Raw genomic sequence first — 18757 nt, forward strand, 5'->3', positions numbered from 1 at the left:
ATTAAAGTGTAAAGTGTAAGGAAGACGTAGTATGTTTTGATAATGGGCCCATGGATGAAAAGTTGTTATAACTTGCGGATTTAGCTCAGTTGGGAGAGCGTCAGACTGAAGAAAACTTCGGTCTCAATAATCTGAAGGTCCTGTGTTCGATCCACAGAATTCGCATTTTTTTTATATCCTAAGTTCAAACGATTTGGTAAGGGATAATAATGGCACCATGTAATAGCTATCTAATAATTAATTGATTAATTAAAACAAGGATATGATAGTATGTAATAGTACTATTTGTTATTCAACCCGAAAAGCTTCTTGAGCTTTCCGAACTTCTTCTTCTTTTGGGTGGGCTTAGACTCCACTTGTTCGCTGAAATATCTGGTTTCAGTGGCAGGGGGAGCTTCAGTATGAGTAGTGGGTGATTGGTGACTGGAAGATCGGAAGGGGGAAAATGAATGGTGCTTTTTCTTAGTCCGTTCTGGTGAATCTTCAAAATTAGATTGAAGTTTTGGAGGGTTTAAGTTTGAAAATGACGTATTCTCGTTTTCGGAATCAGAGTCGTTGAATCTTGAGCTGTATTCTGGTGGTTTAGATATTTGTGGTTGAACATTCTGAGCAGGGGCAGCAGTTGTTTGCACCTTACTAGGGTCAGAAGGAACCTGGTCTCTCAAAGTTAACCGACCAGGCTTTCTCACGGTTCCTTCTTTATTTTTATTAAAACTTGAAGATCGCTGTAGCTCCGTACCGTTATCTAGGGTAGAGAATCGTTTCTTAGAATTTGCAATTTTATAAAGGTCACGGGCCCGCTGTTTAGCATCTGGAGAAGTGTAGCTATCTTTAATATTGCCGCTGCCGAAACCATTGAGACTTCTAGCTGGAGGTTCAGATAAACGATGATTACTAGCACCTGTGCCTTGTGGTCTCAAAGAAGTCATGTGGTGTTGAGACGATATCTGCTTCCTTGCGCTTGGACTTCTAGACAGTGATTGAGAATTGGCATTGGCATTGGCAGCATTCATTCTCGTGTTTTCAGCAGTGGTAAGCGATAGATATGCTTTCGCAGCAGCAGAGGAATCAAGAGCGGAGTTTTTCTTGTTCTCAACGTGCTTACCATTAGAATACTGGGATTGTCTCTGAATTGAGGAATGCTTTTTCAAAGCGGATTTCGGTCTGGGATTTTCGACGACTGGTCTCTTTTCACTTCTCGGAGGAACATAAGAGATGTCATTTGCTTCTGGTTTGTCAGAGGAATTTACTGTTTGCTCCTCAAGGGAGGAAAAATCATTTGCTCTATTAGGATGAATAGGCGAAGATGAAAGCTCTGGTCGGTTCAAGCGAATTTGTTTGGCCATGCTGAGCTTTTGACTGGAACCAGTATTCTCTGATGAGACTTCAGTGTCCTTGGTGGAAGGAATATCTTCTTGATAATCGGAGCTAGGAGATCCCTCCTTCTCGGGAAAAGCAGCAGAGTTATTTTCTGGAATAGATTCCTTATCTGAAACTTCAGCACGAACACTAATACTTGGAATATCCTCTTCTTTGAGAACCATATCAGCTACAGTTGGAATGGCATCAGCATCTATTGTGAAAGGAGCTCCTAAACCTTCACTCGGAGGTAAGTAGGAACCGTCTGGAACTTCTTGAGCTTTCTGAATATTATCTGCCAACTCTTCAGCGACCTCCTTAGGAACTGATGCGGTCACTTCCGTTACTTCTATTTCTTCGGTAACCGTAACTGGCTGCTCAAGGGGTTCTGAATTCAGTTTCTCTAGGGCTGCTTCAGCGTTAGCTAACTTCAGCAGCCTTTCCTCGGCCTCTTTATGCTCTTTCTTCATTTGCAGTTCACTTTCATGTAGTTCCTTCAGCCTTGCTTGCTGTTTTTTGAGTTTGAGCTCATCGCTCTCTTTGAGTTTTCTGCGATACTCTGATTCCAGCAGTTTCTTTTCTTGGAGAATCTTATTGCGTTCATCATCAATTTCCGATAATTCGGAATTTAGACTCTGAATTAGCTGTTTGTAGTCTACATCACCATCGTCTTCCAAGATAGTGTCTTCGGCGACATTTGGGGAATAGTGATAGTTGTAATTCATATTGGAACTTGGCTGAGTCACTTGAGAGTTCAGAGTCGATGAACTTATCCGATGACGAAGGCTGCTGCTGCGATTTACAGCCTTGTAGTTTGTGTGGTCAAAAGATTGAAAGCTATGATTCGCAAAACCTCCGGGGGGCTGATAGCTATTTCTGTTTTGTAAACTACTGCTTCGAGATCCGTTTCGGGAGTATGGTCTGGAAGTTTTTTGGGGTTGTCTTTTTGGAACATCGGTTACCACCACGTCCATGGCAACCAAACCATTGGCAGAAGGGACGTATTTTTTCACTGTACGAGTTGCCAAAGTGCCAGTGCTCAACGAGTTATGTCTCAGAGATGCTGACCTTTGGATTGAGGCCGTTCTGTGTTGAGGTTGCAACGAGTTTGATCTCTGTAGACTGTTTGTTCTGCTGTTCCCACCCAGTCCGATAACACTGGCTGCCGCAAGGGCATTCTCTGAAGGTTTATTAGCCGTTGCAAAGTTGGCATTAGAAGCATTAACGCCTGTGTAGGCGCTGAAATCATGGGTTGATCTGCTTCTCCTTCTGTTAAACATAATTTAAGGTTATAGGGAGAAAAATGGAATAATTGAGACAATGTTTACGTAGTTGCAGCGAGCGAATGAGCAAATGTCACATCGCTGGAAGTTTCACTTGCTGGTTTCCCAATCGTGCCATATGTGTCACGTTTAATGTACAGATTTCGAGGGTAAGTTACCTTTCTGGGTTTCAGGCGCCAGTGGGAACGATGGGAAGGTTCCACACCGTAAATGCGCAATCATCTAGGGGGAGGCTCCGCTAACGCCTTCCCCAGCCATTTTTCCATATAAATACCCCATATATCTCATCAGGGCCTAATACACAGTTTCTTCCTTGGTTCTTGAAAAGATAAAATATGACAGATACCAAGGAGTTAGCCACGTTGCTGGAGAACTTGTTGAAATTGCAAAAATCAGGAAGTCTTGGTGAAATTGTGGGTCAAGCACAGCGCATTTATCATGACATTTCTGACCTCTCAGTCCTATCTGGATTATCAACCCCAGAAGTGCTCTCTCCTCACACATCTCCAGATGTCCCCGAGAGAGTTCCATCTGAAGTCAACTTAGACAATTCCAATCTGGCAACTGATGTCAACGAAAAGGAGAAGTATTTTGACGATTTTGCAAATGACTACATCGAGTTTACCTACAAGAACCCCACCACCTACCATTTGGTGCAATCTGTGGCGGAATTGTTGAAGAAAAGCGGATTCGAATATCTTCCTGAAGCAGCTGACTGGTCCAAATTATTCGACCCTGAAAAGACGGGAGCGTATTTCACAATCCGGAATGGAACCTCTTTAGCTGCCTTCACAATTGGTAGTTTCTGGTCCCCAGCCAAGGGAGTAGGAGCTATCGGAAGTCACATCGATGCTCTCACAACTAAGCTGAAGCCAGTCTCCAATAAGAGTAAGGTTGATGGCTACGAGTTGTTGGGAGTTTCCCCCTATGCTGGTGCTTTGTCTGACGTCTGGTGGGATAGAGATTTGGGTATTGGTGGAAGAGTAATTTACAAAAATGAATCTTCCGGCAAGCTTTCCACCACTTTGGTTAACAGTACACCTCATCCTGTTGCTCATATTCCAACTTTGGCCCCTCATTTTGGTACTCCCTCCAACGGTCCATTCAACAAGGAAACCCAAGCAGTTCCCGTTGTAGGATTTTCTGACGGAAACGACGAGGAGAAACCCACTGAGGATGAACAAAAGTCTCCTTTGATTGGTAAGCATTCTTTAAAACTACTCCGCTACATATCTAAGCTAGCAGGAGTGCCAGTGTCCTCCTTGATTGATTTCGATTTGGACATATTCGATGTCCAAAAAGGTACTAGGGGCGGTCTTTCCAATGAGTTCATTTACGCCCCAAGAGTGGATGATCGTATTTGTTCTTACTCTGCTCTACAAGCGCTTATCAGACGTCACAAGGATCCCGAATCCTTTGTCACAGACGACTCTTTCAATCTTGTTGCCCTTTATGACAACGAGGAGATCGGATCTCTCTCCAGACAGGGAGCCAAGGGTGGTCTACTTGAGTCGACCATTTCCAGAGCAATCGCTGCATTGAAAATTTCAGAGCCAGGGACTCTGCAAAGACTATATGCAAATTCAGTGATTCTTTCTGCAGATGTCACACATTTGTTAAATCCCAATTTCACCGAAGTGTACTTGGAGCACCACAAGCCACTGCCAAACACAGGGATTGCACTTGCGCTGGATTCGAATGGCCATATGGCCACAGATTTGTTAGGCAAGGTCGTTGTTGAGCAGCTGGCTAAACTCAATGATGATAAAGTGCAGTACTTCCAGATTCGGAACGATTCAAGGTCTGGAGGGACCATTGGACCCAGTATTTCCAGTAGTACTGGCGCTAGAACCATTGATCTTGGAATTCCCCAATTGTCCATGCACAGTATTCGTGCTACCGTGGGATACAAAGATGTTGGCCTCGCTGTCAAGTTTTTCCAAGGGTTCTTTAAAAATTGGAGAAAAGTTGTCGACGGCATTGAAGAGTTTTAAACATGCTCTGTCGACGTTGATTTGGTTTTATAATCCACATATCTTTCATAAAAATGGAAAATTTCAAAACATACTTCAATCATGATCAAGTAGATAATAATCCATTCCAATCTAACACTCTTCTCCTCGTTCAATGTGGCCAGTAATGATTTAGATTCCTCGGTTGCATAGTCTAGCTTTCTATTCAAAATGCTGATTCTGGGATTGACATCCAATGTTTTAGAGATATCTTTATAAATCTTCTCAAGATGAGGCTCTGACCAGTAGAGATCAGGGGTTTCAATCAGCTCCGAGTACAGGTTCAACTTTCCTCGGAGCAGTAACAAACGACCAGTTGATTTCAACACCTCCTTAGCATCTACGCCCAGTTTGATTCCAGTTGAAAGGTTCTCTGTGGTTTTTTTCGTCATCTGGATGTGTCGTTCCAAAGACGATTCGATGACCGCTGTTCTGGTGGATCTGGCCAGTCCATAGGCAAATGCAATCTTGTCAAGCAGTCTATCATTATAGTGAGATCCCGAAATCACCATGACATCACCAGCCATGTAAGAGCCCGAATTTCTATCTGAAGTTTGAGGTTCTATTTCGATGTAATCCATGTCTTCGCTCTCTGGCTCATATTTTGTCACAATGGACGATTCAGCCAGGGGAAGAATACTAGACTCCACCTGTTTCTCGGTAAGACCCCATGCAACTACCGTACCTGTGTGGAGGAACAAGATATCATGGAATTGACTATCATTTGTTCCTGTAGCTTCCGGATTCCTCTCATACTTGACGTGGATCATCTCATCGGGCACGATCAATGAGCACTGAAATTTCCGGCTATTCAGGTTCCGAAATAACTCTTTAAGGTCAAAAGCTTCGGAAACTGTGATTGTGGAGCAAGGAAGAATCTTGTGACCCATTAATTTGTCGTCCAATGCCTTTGTATGGTTGGCATCCAAAAGGGTGTTCAAGCTCAGCCTATTCAAGTTCATATTGTGTTTAACTGGGGTTATGCGGGCCTTGACACTATCCGCAAATAATCTGGAGAAACCTGTACTACGACATCTGAATGGATTCTGCGGCTTTATTATAGATACCCTCCGCATGAACATGATTCTGCCAGAATAATTCGAATGATACAGATGAGTATGGTAGTTCACTTGGTATGTATGGTCTAGTATGTATTATGTGACGGGACACTACTTTTATAGATCAAGTTTGACTTAGGGGCTTTGAACCGATCAAATTATAATTAAAATAGATATTTATTGTAGTTGAAAGCGATTGGACTTTGCAAAAGCTTCTACTTCGAAAATTGTGCAGGAACTGGGTAGTCATCGTAGTACTTTCAATCTTAGTTGATAGATTGAGTGGACGAGAATTGAATACAGTATTCCTTTCCTCGTTCCCCTAGTTCATCTTCAGTAAGCATAGAACTAATATCGTGACTGCAGGCCAGGCATGGATACAGACTTCATAACCAAATCAGCAATGGATCTTGTTATTAGGTATTTAGAATGGAATCCCTCCAATATGACTTAAATTGAACTTTTCACCAACCATTGAAAACAACCTGGCCCGATCAATTGCAACGAATATTTTACAGGATACAATGTCATAATAAATGCAAGTGATCGGGCTTGCGAAATTCTGCTGGTTGATCAATGTAAGTTCAAAATCTTGTTTTATCTCAACAATGTATACTTTTCCACCTGTCAAGCTGGCAAAACAATACACATCTTTTCTCAAGAGTATAACTCTATCGATCTTATCAATTTGTCCTATCTGTTCTTCCCAATTCAGATCGCCATCTGCGTAGAAGCCTGAATTAGTGAGTTGAAGAAGAGATTTATCACCCAAGATTATTGTCTGTCGAAGATCCGGGTCAGAAGAAAGTAAACGACCAGCTTCCAAGGCCCAAGAACCGTCATGCCTAAATTCCACAATTTTTGAACCAGTTCCTGAGCATATTATTTGATTGTCAAAAACCGAAATGTCTTTGACATATTTGATAGAGTCCAAGGTAATGTTTTCGTTGGCCAAGTAGAACCCCTCAGAGTTCTTTCTAAGAGTATACAATACCAGTAATACATCCTCGCCAGGTCTGCTATAGGCAACTATAAATGATTCATGCAGATTATTGACTGTGTGAGAAAACTTGGACAAGTTTGAAAGCTCATCTAGAACTGTGACATTGCTAAAGGTGAAAGGGTAGGACTCTTGGTAGATAATATCCAATTCCTGATTTAGTAGCATCAAAGTGGCTTCCATTCGAAAATCATGAACCGGTTTGAGAGATATGGCAGCAAATAAAAAACCATTCTCAGTATGCAAAAGGGGGAATGTCCAGCGAAGAAATCCGGAAAAGAACTGCTTGTTAACATTCATGATCCTGTACTTTTCAGGTGAGAGCACTGGTAGCTGAAGCAGAAAGAACCCCTGGCTATTACCATAAAGCAACGAATTTTCAAAAACCATTAAGGGCTTCTGACACTCAATCGGCAGGGAAAAAGACGTGAACCCTGTATATTCACAGTGCTGCAGCCCATGACTTACGGTGGGACTTCCCCAGAAATGTATAAGCTCATTACTCTTATGGTGAGTTCGAGAGAAAGATGCACCACCAATTATCCTCTGTCTCTTTATATATAGATTGGAGTCCACTTCATTAAAAATAATATCATGGAAACCTCCATCAGAGGTCAAACAGCAGAATACTTCGGGCTGTCTAAATTCTAGTTCTAGAATACCTGGTAGCTTGATACTGGAAACACTGTTTGAGAAATGCCGTGAAGAGATGTTACGGTAATATAGTTGAGCACCGTCTGTGAATAGTATATGAAGGTGTTCAGATTCTTTAAGAGCCTTGATGGAATAATAACTCCCAGCTTGGATAAAATCAATTGCATTAGACTGGAACGACAGAAATTCAAGTCTGCCGTTGGCACAATATACAATGCCGTAATTCGGTATAATATCAAACGAATCCAAGGGCGTGGAGACGTAAAAAGTTTCAACTCTGCCAGCGGAAACCTGAATACACTTGTCGTTGTACAGGATACAGTTATCCTTAACACTGAGAACATCCTTTAAGTTAATTTTATCAATGGGAACTTGAAAAAAGGTTTCTGATTTCTTCAACATCGGGATTTTGGATTCTGGGTTCCTTGAATATAAGGAAATGGTTAGATCAAAATGCCTGACAACCAGGGTATTTCTATCAGAAACCCAATAGTCAAACACGTTGTCAAAGTCTAAAACTTTGAACGACGTGTATTCTGCTCTTGGAATATCTAATATGGAAACCAAGGAAGCAACCAGGTTACTCTGTGTGATCAAGAATGGGGATATATGAAGAGACAAGTTAGAAGGCCGAACAATTCTATGGCAAGTTACCGGCCAGTCAACAAAACCTTCTCTGGTGGTCAATTCCCTTGAACTGGAATGCATGAATGCCAAATCTTGGATAGGTACCTTTGGAGAGAGAAACTGTTCAAATGTTGGCTTTGAGTTTCCAGTGTCCACTCTTAGGACACCAAAATCCTCTGTAGAAACCAAAAGAATACGATCATCCAAAGCAATGGAAGAGGCAACAAAAAATGGAAGGGTTAAATGATAATGCAAACGGAATTGTTTATTCTTTTTCCTATTATTGTTCTTCGTGTTGATGGAGAATATATGGTTGTTCTCATTTACCAGATACAATTTATTCATCACTGGTGAAACGATAGCATTTTTTAAAGGCAAAGACACTGGATACTCTTCTACTAGCTTCCACAGATCTATACTGCCTATCGTTGTGAGTATGCTGTATTTTTCTTTGTAGACTAGTAAGTACTTTCTATTCTGGATTAATGTAACCACGTTTAGCAGCTTATTACTGATAGTCACTTTGGATTTGAATGCAGGGCTGGAAAGAACGGCTTTCTCATCACCAATGATCACATAGTGCTCCCTTATCAACGACCAACGATAGTTTTCGGGGAATTCAATCTTCGAAACTCTGGTTATAGAAGATTCATCTTTTGAAACTTCATAGATTGACAACGAGTAGCCATCATCCAAAAACAAAGAGCGACCATTTTTTATAAATTTAAGAGGAAGACTAGCAGAATTTGTAATTCTACCGAACAAATCATCGAAGGACGCTAATTTAACAGTGGTCTGTTCATCAACCACTACGTAGTTACGCCCGTGCTGAGTCAAAGGAAACAGACGCAAGTCTTTTTCGTGTTCGACCAAGGCGACACCATGATCATCCACAGGTATCAACTTCCAATCATAGCAGATGTACCTAACGTTGTTATGAGCAATGGAAGTCAAAAGCAGACTGCCATCCATGGATGGTGGTGTTGGCTTCACTTACAACATAATGGTTCACTAGCGGAGGTGTTAGGGTGTTCTCTTTTCACCTACCAAAAGTGCTTTGGCATGGCCAAAGGGTGGAAACTCTGCTGTATAAGGGATTGTCCAACAATAGTCAAGCATTTTCTTCAGTGGAGGGTGGATACAATAGGCAAAAGGTTCGATATGCACTGCGGGTCCCCGATTAAGAAGTCGGGAAGTAATGTTTACATCGTCCCTCGTGGTTTTTCCGAAAAAACGCGTCTCGTATCATGTCATCCCTTCATAACTGAAGACCGTGTCATACATGAATTAACTAAGCAGTCAAATAAATACTTCACAATCCGCAAAGGCTTGAAAAGAAACAGCTCATCAACCCCGAAATGTCAGCTTCAACGTCAAGTTCTGAGGCCAGCATGACGTCCTCAACAAGAAGTGCTAGTGTAACTAGCACAACTTCTAGTGCGAGTTCCTCATCACAGAGTGAGAGAACCAGTACCACAACTGAGGATAAAGACACAGAAACCACTTCAGTCGAAGATGATGACGACGAAGATACAGAAAGTACGACGAGTTCTAGTACTAGTTCCAACAGACCCAGTTTGTCAACTGCATCTTCCACCTCTAAAGCAAGTTCCAGTTCAACCATTACTTCCGGTTCTGATTCCGAGACAGACTCATCTTCATCACAGTCCTCCACCAAGGGACCTGGAAGACTTAGCACCACTACAAACTCAACCGCCATGCCTCAAATGTCAACTTTAATCACAAAAACCACTTCATCATATTCAGTCACGTTCACTCCCACAGTGCCGACCTCGGCTGATCCCTTTATACATAGAGAGACAGCTTTGAATGGCACAGTCTTCATAGCCGTTGGCTCTGCCCTTGTTGGAGTTCTTTTTCTCTACTACTTGCATAGACTTTACAACTACTACACCTCAAAGAAAAATACTGACACAGGAAACTTAATGGAACAACTTAATACAAACTACATTTTCAATAAAGGAAAGTTCAATTCTGGCGATTCAGATGACGACATGAGCACTATTTTTGGAAATCATTCTACGTTGTCCCTGAATAAACTGGCAAACGATGCCACGACGAGAGAAAACCATTCAATTTACTCTGCCAATCTGCTCAATTCCAGATCTTCCTTGGTGGATCTCAACGACATGGTTGCACAACAGGGTAGATCTTACAAGAATTCAATAAATAAAATTGGAACCACCAGAGCATCGTGCTATATCTCTCCAGTGGGCGAACTGGTACAGCCCTACTCTAACAATGAATTTGACTCATTTACTGACTTTGACAGCAATGCCGGATCTTATTCATCGATGCTGCCAGGAAACACCTCCAGGCAAAGCGTTACTCCCAACATTTCTTCCAATGGTAGCTCAAAAAGAGATCCTTCCAAGAAGAAACGACGTCCTCCCAGTGTCTTGTTAGATGACCTCATAAACCAATCATAGAAAAACATTTTGATTAATTAGTCTATACACAGGAGGTAATAAATATCTAGAGTAACCACTTCGTACCTACTTTTTTCTCTAATACTGTCTGGCAGCCTCCTGACAAGCTTTGAGCTGCTGAAGGTAGTAGTCGCAGATCTGGAAGTTTCCGTTGTTGTCGTCCAAACATCTGGTGAAGTTACGAGCATCAGCGTCACAGGCACGGGCTGCCTCTTGGTTGACTTGGGCGGATGATGCGTATTGTTGTTCAGCTGGAAGTTGTTGCTGTTGCTCAACTGGAGCAGAGGACGATCCACCAAACAATCCGGTTATCCCGGCACCAATGGTATGACCGACGGTAGAACCTACAGCTACACCAGCAGCGGTAGAAGCCATCTGGGCGAACATACCTGGCTGTTGAGGTTGAGCGTGGGTTACTGGAGGAGCCTGGTGTTGAACAGCTGGGGCAGTGGATGCATGTCTGGCCTGTTGAGGAGCAGCTCTTGGAGCTGGTCTTGGAGCGGGACGTCTAGCGGAAGAACGAGCCATCTTTGAGTGTTATATGAATTTAGTGTAGATTTAGTGGCGAGAAGGGTAGATAGTTTCTTTATATAGAGGTGGAAATTTAGTCGTGGTCACTTACCCGGCGATTCCGATCTTGAAAATTTACTTCTTTGTCTTTCCAGACGGGATAAACCCAGTGGGGGGGGGGGGAGGAAACGTGTCTGGGGTAAAGACTCTTTCGCGAATTTTTCTATTTGAAGGCGCCGCCCATCCGATTTTTCATCCATCCAGGCCGACATTATCGTTTCTCGTAAATTCGCGCGACTATTTCATAGCATCTAGTCTGCACATCCTTTCTATCTAACAGCATCTTGTAGAGTTACGAGCCCGGCCCCTACAAACTACCCAATTGAATCTCACCAGTTGTAATGAGAAAAAAGGTCCTCCATCAACACCCTACAAACGGCCTAGATCATGTTTGCCAGACTACACGCAAAAAGAGGTTGGAAGTCTCTTGCAAGAGCCCGCGTTGGATCACGATTTCTGTCGAACTCCAGCATTGCCCGTGCCGCTCAAACGAAGGACAACAATGATTTCTACGACGTAAAAACCAAGAAGAATGACTTCTTTCCAGTACAGGTTGACGGCATTGAATCTTCCCTCGGCAAGTACGAGGAGTTTGCAAAGGATGCCCATGAATGGGAGTCTTGGAACTTACAGAACGAGGATCATCCTGAATATCCTGTCAAAAGGACTAAGATTCGTCATTTTACCCTGAATTTCGGTCCTCAACATCCAGCTGCCCACGGTGTGCTGAGATTGATTCTGGAATTGCACGGTGAAGAGATTCTAAGGTCCGATCCTCATGTTGGTTTGTTGCATCGTGGTACGGAAAAATTGATTGAATCCAAGACCTACATGCAAGCATTACCATACTTTGATCGTCTGGACTATGTGTCCATGATGACCAATGAACAGGTTTTCTCTCTTGCTGTGGAGAAGTTACTCAACTTGGAAGTACCAGAGAGAGGACAATATATCCGTACACTTTTCGGAGAGATCACCCGTGTTTTGAACCATTTGATGTCTGTGCTTTCGCATGCGATGGATGTGGGTGCCCTTACTCCATTCTTGTGGGGTTTCGAAGAGAGAGAAAAGTTGATGGAATTTTACGAGCGTGTGTCCGGAGCTCGTTTACACAGTGCTTACGTTAGACCAGGAGGAGTGTCGCAGGATTTACCTGCAGGACTGTTGGACGACATTTACATGTGGGCCACACAGTTTGGTGATAGGTTGGATGAAACAGAAGAATTGCTGACTGATTCAAGAATTTGGAAGCAAAGAACTATTGGAATTGGTGAAGTGACCGCCGAGGATGCCCTTAACTATGGTCTGTCTGGAGTCATGTTGAGGGGCTCAGGTGTACCATTTGATATAAGAAAATCTCAACCTTACGATGCATATGACAAAGTGGATTTCGACATTGCAGTCGGAACTAAGGGTGATTGTTACGACAGATATTTGATCCGTATGACTGAGTTTAGACAGTCTTTGAGAATCATTGAACAGTGCTGTAACCAGATGCCCCCTGGACCTGTTAAAGTTGAAGATTTTAAGGTAGCTCCTCCCCCAAGAGCTCTCATGAAGGAAGATATGGAGGCCTTAATTCATCACTTCTTGCTATACACTAAGGGATACGCTGTTCCCGCTGGAGAAACCTACACAGCCATTGAGGCTCCAAAGGGAGAGATGGCTGTTTACGTGGTCTCCGATGGTTCTGAGAGACCTTACAGATGTAAGATTAGAGCACCTGGATTTGCACATTTGGGAGCATTTGACCACATTGCCCGTGGTCACTTTCTGCCAGACGCCGTTGCCATTATTGGTACCATGGATTTGGTGTTTGGTGAGGTTGACCGATAGACACAGAGCATTTTGGAGTAGTTTGCTTGCTGAGGAGGCATTATTTATTTATAATATAACAATATTTGAAACCAAAATAAAATAAGATACGATAAAACGGAAAATAGATACTATACAGAAAACAGGAAGAAAACAGAGTAGAGGCTACAACCAAATGTAGTGCGTACGTCAGAGCCAGTTCTCGCTAGTTGCATCAAACAACAGGGTACACTCTGGAAAACCTCACTACTTGGGAACTCTTCTTCTCTATACTTGTTCCAGAGAAAGCCATGGAGGCCATTTAGAATATTGGCAGAAACCACCATACCAAGGATAATCCCAGTACAGACGCCAGAACAACTTTATCACGCTCACTCAGACGTTCTTTCGAAGGTTGAAATGGTTCATCTTTATAGGCTGAGTCTGAGGATGGTGATTTCCATTCAAAAAAATGGCCAATCTTCATTCCATGTTGTGTCACCTCAGCATTGCTTTGGGCACCGACGCTGACAATGTTGTCTTTATTTGTATCAATATAAGTCTCTGGCGATTCATCGGGCAACTTCTTTACTACTGCGTCTGTGTTTTCTGAAGCTTCGCTCGATAGCGAAGGCACTTTAACGGAAATACTTGGTTCTGGGTCGTCCTCTGGCTTGGGAAATTTAAAGAACTCAATAGATGAACCATCACCTTTTGCGGAGCTCGTGGCAGTAGATGAGATTCCATGAGCACCGAAGGCGGTAGTATCGTGGTTCACAAGTCTGCCAATCAGATCGATCTTTCTTCCACTCACTTTGATGCCCTTTCTTCTGCATTCTTGCTTGAGGCTCTGTAGATTCATTAGCCCATATTTCTGGGGGCCTTTATCCAGCAGATTGGTAGGGGTTTTGCGGGTTTGGTGGACATATCTTCTGAAGGAATGAGATAAGCCAGTAGCACGGACAGTAGCAGACCTTAAACTCATTTGGGTGTGGGGTTTAGTAGCAGTGAAAGAATGTAGCAAAAGAAGAGATGTATGTTTACATGTTACTGCCTCAAAGAGGCAAGAGATCGGTGCATTGATTATGTAATAAAGATCTTGGCTGTGAGTATAATGAATCAGCCAGCCTACCAATCGGGGACGAGTATGGGTGTTAAAGTCGAGAATCTCTAGCAGCTTGATCATGGGAGCCTTGAACAATAATAACCCGGCACTCTAGAATGCATTTGGTTGAGAGTGTCCGTGTTGGTCAGGTCAGTTGTGTACGGAAAGGAAGATTACGTGAGCAATGTCCTGCAGCAGGGAGATGGGAGTACGATGAATTGTGCTTATCTATCAACTTACAGCCACTTCACAGTTATCACCTGAGATAAGGAGGCAACATTCATCAGAAATGTCAAGTTCGACGCCAACAGGCCATGGCAACGTTATAGATAGCACGATGGAAAAGACAACTTCGGAGACGTTTTCCTATTCTTGATCGTAGAAGTGAAATGCGACTTGTAGTCGTCTAAAAATGTACAGGAGGAAAACCACGCTGGGCCATTCAACTGATGGATTATCAATGATTCCGTTCAAATCAAAGCCTTGGCTTTTTAGTTATTTTGTCAAACTAATGTCCTCTGATTGGACTCAAGTTCCAGACCCTTTAGGTGCCCCATCACCATTCCCATTTTCTGAGATAATTGACTTTCTCCAGAAAATCATTAAAGTTGGGAAATGATATTCCCCCGGTGGGCATTTATTGTGATTATCAATACTTAATACTAAACTTAGAGGTTCGTCTCCAAGCATACATAAGCCTATTCTACCATTCTACTTCTTTCGTTTATTCAATTGATCAATCACAGTTGGCTGGTCCTTTATGCTTCCCTTTTTTGTTGTCTTCTTCTTACCCTTTTCTACTTTCTTTGCGTATTTTGCTGAATGCTGATCCCTTTCAGTCTTTCCGAGCTTGGACAATTCAGCAGCCCTCTCCAAAACTGCCGGGTCATCTTTTGATTTCCCCTCTAACCACTCTAAGAGCTTTATTTCTTCTTCCCACAATTGAGGAGTATTATCGTTCGGTGTTTCCAAAACGAGTGGGATGCCTTGAAGAAACTCTGAATTAGCAATTAACCTGAATGGCTCCAAGCCTAAAAAGCCCCATCCGATTTTTTGATGCAAATCTTTATTAGCACCTAACGGAGCCTTGGAATCATTTAAGTGAATAGCACTCAAATACTCAAATCCAATTGTTTTATCGTAAAGTTCCCAAAAAGCATTGTATGACTCTTCATCCCGTATGTCATATCCGGCAGCAAATGTGTGACAGGTGTCGATACAAACGCCAACTCTTGATTTATCATCTACCATGTCAATCACAGTTTTGATATCCTCGAGGTCTGACCCAATCAAGTTCCCATGGCCGGCCATATTCTCAATTACAATCTTCACAAATTTGGTCTCATTGATAGCAGTGTTAATGTTTTTCGCCAATCTTTTCAAAGCTTCTTGGTGATCGGATCCTAGATCACTTCCCGGATGAAAATTGTATAGCCCTATATCCAGTAGTTCACATCTCTTAAGATCATCTAAGAATGCACCATAGGCCTTTTCTTCCTTTTCCAAATCGGGATTAGCTAGATTAATGAAATATGAACCGTGGGGGAGAATCTCTGTACGAGAATTATAGTTGTGTTCTTTGCACAGAGCTTTGAATTTATTCACTTCATCGTCAGTGAACATTGGCGAGACCCATCGCCTTGGGGACTTCAGGAACAGGGCAAAACTTTTGGCGGATATATTAGTCGAGTTGGTCACTGCGTTCGACACTCCTCCCGAAGTACTGATGTGGGCCCCAAATTTGAATTTAGACATGAAGAAATTGTTGTAGTGCTAATCACCAGGATTTCATGCCTTCTGCCCTTCCCCGTCTGCGCGCCCGGAGGATGTCCAATCTCCCCCAGCAACTTTATAGAATGTCCTTAAATTAGTTCGCTATAAGTATATCTAACTAGATATAAGCGATTACTTAATCAAAATAAACTGTTATCAGTAACAGCCGAATGATATACTTCATCCAGTGAAGAATCAGTTGAGTACTTGATTAAACGTCCCTTTGAAGGGACTGTAGTTACCAGCTTTCGTAGCGAGATTGTTCCTTTCTGGGAATTGTTGATTCGGTTGATCTTAACATTGATCTCAGGCAGGGATTGTCGAAGCTGTCTCAGATCTGATACCCCTAAGAACGGAAGGATCTCCTCGTCCTTATTCAGAGCCAGAGTCATTTGAATCAAGTCATCGGAGATCTTGATTTGAAATGGTTTGACGTGATAAGGGGCATTGTACCCAAGCACAATCATCACCTCTTCGCTGTAGTCATATCCTATGATTTTGATCGAAGAAAATCGTACCTTCACGGACTGTTTTAACGAAGAATTGTTCTTGAATTGAGACAAGCTCACGATGGGGTGTAATTTTTCTAGCGCAGTTCCGTTAGTATGTCCCTTTTGAGAACTAGTCGCAGCCGGGTTTTCTCCAAATAGGAATGCCAACTCTGCTGCTTCCTGGGCCTGCCTATCAGCTTCAGTCTCGACACAACCATTGTAAACCCTCTCAAAGCCATCACTGTCCAGTTCCTGCTTGACAAAAAAATTGTCCATTCCAAACAGTGCTTGGTCTGGTCTTCTATTAGCAGTTGTGGGTAATAAACGCTTCGCCTCTGCAAATAGTTTATCCAGCTCATACAACCAGGACACCAGATCTTTCAGTTTGATATGAATTGTCCGGTCCATGTTGATGAGAAACTCGGCGAGCTGCTTATCTCCATCTTTCAGTAGCGATTCTAGACGAACAGTGTCCAGCAGCTCGATGTTCGTCATCGTTATTCTTCCGTCTTGTGACAGTTGACCCTGGAAACAGCTGATTAGACCTTGTAGCATACTTAAATTGCGTCCACTTAGGTTCTTGCACTGTCTCAGAAAATTCAAGTTCTTGCTACTCTTCAACTTGAACACCAGAGCTGACGCCTTGACTTTGTAATGTGTCACCTGTGTGATGTCCGTGTGGATCTCCCAATCTTTGGTTTGCATCTCCGACCTTGGAGGCTGCCACAGAGTTAGCTCCAGTTCCATTGTATCTGGTCCATCTATGTGGACCATTAGAAGAGACCCATACACTTTGAACTTGGCAGCTCGGTCTGGGAATTGGTTCCACTGGGACATCGCCTGAATGTGTGGATGCTTCACTGGGTTGAGAGATACGCGCATCGCGTTTGTCAATAAATTTGACGGAACCAGACATCCGGAGGGGGGTTCGAATAAAAAAATCTTGGCTGAGGCACCGAATGCTGTTAGGATGTAATTAACGAGATGAGTACGCTGACTCGCCAAACAAGATAAAGGTTCTGACAGCATCAAGCATCTGGTCCATTTTTGGAAGGAGTTAATGAAAAGTAAGCTACAAATTTAGAATCAATGTTTTCTTTTTTTAATTTGTCTACTAACAATTGCAGAAAGTCAACGGTCAAAAAAGACTCAGAAGTCAACTCCTACTACATCTGAAGAGTTCTGGAATCAGGCCATCGAAGACGAAGAATCTGGTGATAGGTGGATCAGTTCGGACTTGGAAAAATCTCTTAGGTTCTACCAGAGAGCTTACAATCATTACAATTCCGCCATAAAGTTAGATGGGGCTTACTTCGACGCTCATTATAATGCTGCAAGGCTGCTTTTCCACGTTTATTTGAAGTTTACTTCACAGGAAGAAATTGACCTTTCAAAGTTGGAAACGATCTCCACTTTTGAGACGGATCCAAACTCGGTGATTCAACCGCTGGATAAAATCCTAATTGCACATCAAACAACATTGAATCTGCCACCACCTGCCGAAGACTTGAATCTCTACATCGATATCTGTTTCAATGCTGCCGTTTTGTATACAGAACTCATAGAAAAGGCTTTTGATGAGGATGTAGACTTTGACACACTGTTTAACTATGCTACTAGGTCTGAGGAATTATTCAGTCGAGTTCTTCAAACACAGTTGGCAGATGAAAACATGGACATCGAAACTCTTCTAGATACAATTGAATCAGCTTACAAGATGGTTCAGACAGCGTACGAGTCCACTTACAACGAATCACAGCTGACGACAGTGTCCAGCCATTTTGAAGAATTTGTTTCTTCTCTCGATGAAGTTGTTTCAAGCAATTTTCCAAAGATTCCCAGTGCTAGAATGTCGGATTTAACCATTTCCAAAACTTCCTTGCTTGCTTCGAAATGCCTGGATTTTGACTCATTATTGCATTTATGGCAAGATTCCAAATTACCAGATAATTATAAACGATTTCTTCAGGCTGCAGATAGTGTTCAGAACTTTGTAGACACGGTCATACTATATGGTGTGCAGGTTAATGATGATGACAAATGGAAGTACTTGACGACTCTGAATGGCCTGTATAAAAAGGCTCAGGAATTGATTGTGAAAGAAACTGACTTATTAAAACCACAGGATGCACAAAATTTTTCAGAGTACTCTATATTGAGGATTTCTACGTTGATCTCAAGAGCCGATGTCGATATTGAGCGGAGTTGCCTGAATGTTCCCCAAGCAATCTCCAATAAAGCAATACTGTTGAAGAATGGAATTACTTTCTTAAAAGGAGCCATCAACCTATCAAAAGAATCTGGAGGTTTGAAGGAACCTTCCAAAGATAAACTGACTAGAGCTTTCAAAAGAAAACAGGCAGAATTAAAGTTGTCAAAACTAGTGTAAATGTTACTATATCAGCTCATGGGTATCAGGAATATTGAAAATGAACTGACTCTCGGACCTGAAAAGATTTTTCAAGCATGATGATAAAGAATGATAAATAAGCTAATTATACACATTATGTTGACATTCTAAACTCCTTAGACGGTAGGCGAATGATACTCATTCGCACTGTTCTGCTTGGTCAGAAATTTT

General features: G+C 42.4%; 11 protein-coding genes across 11 annotated transcripts; 4 read left to right on the forward strand and 7 right to left on the reverse strand.

Moving 5' to 3' along the window:
• Nucleotides 1-281: 281 nt before the first annotated feature.
• On the reverse strand, nucleotides 282-2639 carry PAS_chr3_0802 (Hypothetical protein; the record flags this gene model as incomplete). Its single annotated transcript, XM_002492989.1, has 1 exon — nucleotides 282-2639. One exon carries the CDS (start codon nucleotides 2637-2639, stop codon nucleotides 282-284), a length of 2358 nt encoding a protein of 785 aa, XP_002493034.1.
• Nucleotides 2640-2977: 338 nt separating this feature from the next.
• On the forward strand, nucleotides 2978-4636 carry PAS_chr3_0803 (Vacuolar aminopeptidase; the record flags this gene model as incomplete). Its single annotated transcript, XM_002492990.1, has 1 exon — nucleotides 2978-4636. The coding sequence occupies one exon, from the start codon at nucleotides 2978-2980 to the stop codon at nucleotides 4634-4636; it is 1659 nt and encodes a 552-aa protein (XP_002493035.1).
• Nucleotides 4633-5736, reverse strand: PAS_chr3_0804 (uncharacterized protein; the record flags this gene model as incomplete). Its single annotated transcript, XM_002492991.1, has 1 exon — nucleotides 4633-5736. One exon carries the CDS (start codon nucleotides 5734-5736, stop codon nucleotides 4633-4635), a length of 1104 nt encoding a protein of 367 aa, XP_002493036.1.
• A 400-nt stretch (nucleotides 5737-6136) lies between these two features.
• PAS_chr3_0805 (Hypothetical protein) lies at nucleotides 6137-8965 on the reverse strand (the record flags this gene model as incomplete). The annotated part of the gene is made up of 1 exon (XM_002492992.1): nucleotides 6137-8965. One exon carries the CDS (start codon nucleotides 8963-8965, stop codon nucleotides 6137-6139), a length of 2829 nt encoding a protein of 942 aa, XP_002493037.1.
• Nucleotides 8966-9351: 386 nt separating this feature from the next.
• Nucleotides 9352-10443, forward strand: PAS_chr3_0806 (Hypothetical protein; the record flags this gene model as incomplete). The annotated part of the gene is made up of 1 exon (XM_002492993.1): nucleotides 9352-10443. The coding sequence occupies one exon, from the start codon at nucleotides 9352-9354 to the stop codon at nucleotides 10441-10443; it is 1092 nt and encodes a 363-aa protein (XP_002493038.1).
• A 78-nt stretch (nucleotides 10444-10521) lies between these two features.
• PAS_chr3_0807 (Mitochondrial intermembrane space cysteine motif protein) lies at nucleotides 10522-10971 on the reverse strand (the record flags this gene model as incomplete). Its single annotated transcript, XM_002492994.1, has 1 exon — nucleotides 10522-10971. One exon carries the CDS (start codon nucleotides 10969-10971, stop codon nucleotides 10522-10524), a length of 450 nt encoding a protein of 149 aa, XP_002493039.1.
• A 429-nt stretch (nucleotides 10972-11400) lies between these two features.
• On the forward strand, nucleotides 11401-12849 carry PAS_chr3_0808 (Hypothetical protein; the record flags this gene model as incomplete). Its single annotated transcript, XM_002492995.1, has 1 exon — nucleotides 11401-12849. One exon carries the CDS (start codon nucleotides 11401-11403, stop codon nucleotides 12847-12849), a length of 1449 nt encoding a protein of 482 aa, XP_002493040.1.
• A 280-nt stretch (nucleotides 12850-13129) lies between these two features.
• On the reverse strand, nucleotides 13130-13993 carry PAS_chr3_0809 (Hypothetical protein; the record flags this gene model as incomplete). Its single annotated transcript, XM_002492996.1, has 1 exon — nucleotides 13130-13993. The coding sequence occupies one exon, from the start codon at nucleotides 13991-13993 to the stop codon at nucleotides 13130-13132; it is 864 nt and encodes a 287-aa protein (XP_002493041.1).
• A 630-nt stretch (nucleotides 13994-14623) lies between these two features.
• Nucleotides 14624-15667, reverse strand: PAS_chr3_0810 (Major apurinic/apyrimidinic endonuclease, 3'-repair diesterase involved in repair of DNA damage; the record flags this gene model as incomplete). The annotated part of the gene is made up of 1 exon (XM_002492997.1): nucleotides 14624-15667. The coding sequence occupies one exon, from the start codon at nucleotides 15665-15667 to the stop codon at nucleotides 14624-14626; it is 1044 nt and encodes a 347-aa protein (XP_002493042.1).
• Nucleotides 15668-15825: 158 nt separating this feature from the next.
• Nucleotides 15826-17058, reverse strand: PAS_chr3_0811 (Hypothetical protein; the record flags this gene model as incomplete). The annotated part of the gene is made up of 1 exon (XM_002492998.1): nucleotides 15826-17058. The coding sequence occupies one exon, from the start codon at nucleotides 17056-17058 to the stop codon at nucleotides 15826-15828; it is 1233 nt and encodes a 410-aa protein (XP_002493043.1).
• Nucleotides 17059-17236: 178 nt separating this feature from the next.
• PAS_chr3_0812 (Hypothetical protein) lies at nucleotides 17237-18565 on the forward strand (the record flags this gene model as incomplete). Its single annotated transcript, XM_002492999.1, has 2 exons — nucleotides 17237-17243; nucleotides 17304-18565. The coding sequence occupies 2 exons, from the start codon at nucleotides 17237-17239 to the stop codon at nucleotides 18563-18565; spliced, it is 1269 nt and encodes a 422-aa protein (XP_002493044.1).
• Between the last annotated feature and the right edge of the window lie 192 nt (nucleotides 18566-18757).

The sequence above is a fragment of the Komagataella phaffii genome, chromosome 3 (genome assembly GCF_000027005.1).
Source record: "Komagataella phaffii GS115 chromosome 3, complete sequence".
Taxonomy (NCBI): Eukaryota; Fungi; Ascomycota; class Pichiomycetes; order Pichiales; family Pichiaceae; genus Komagataella; species Komagataella phaffii.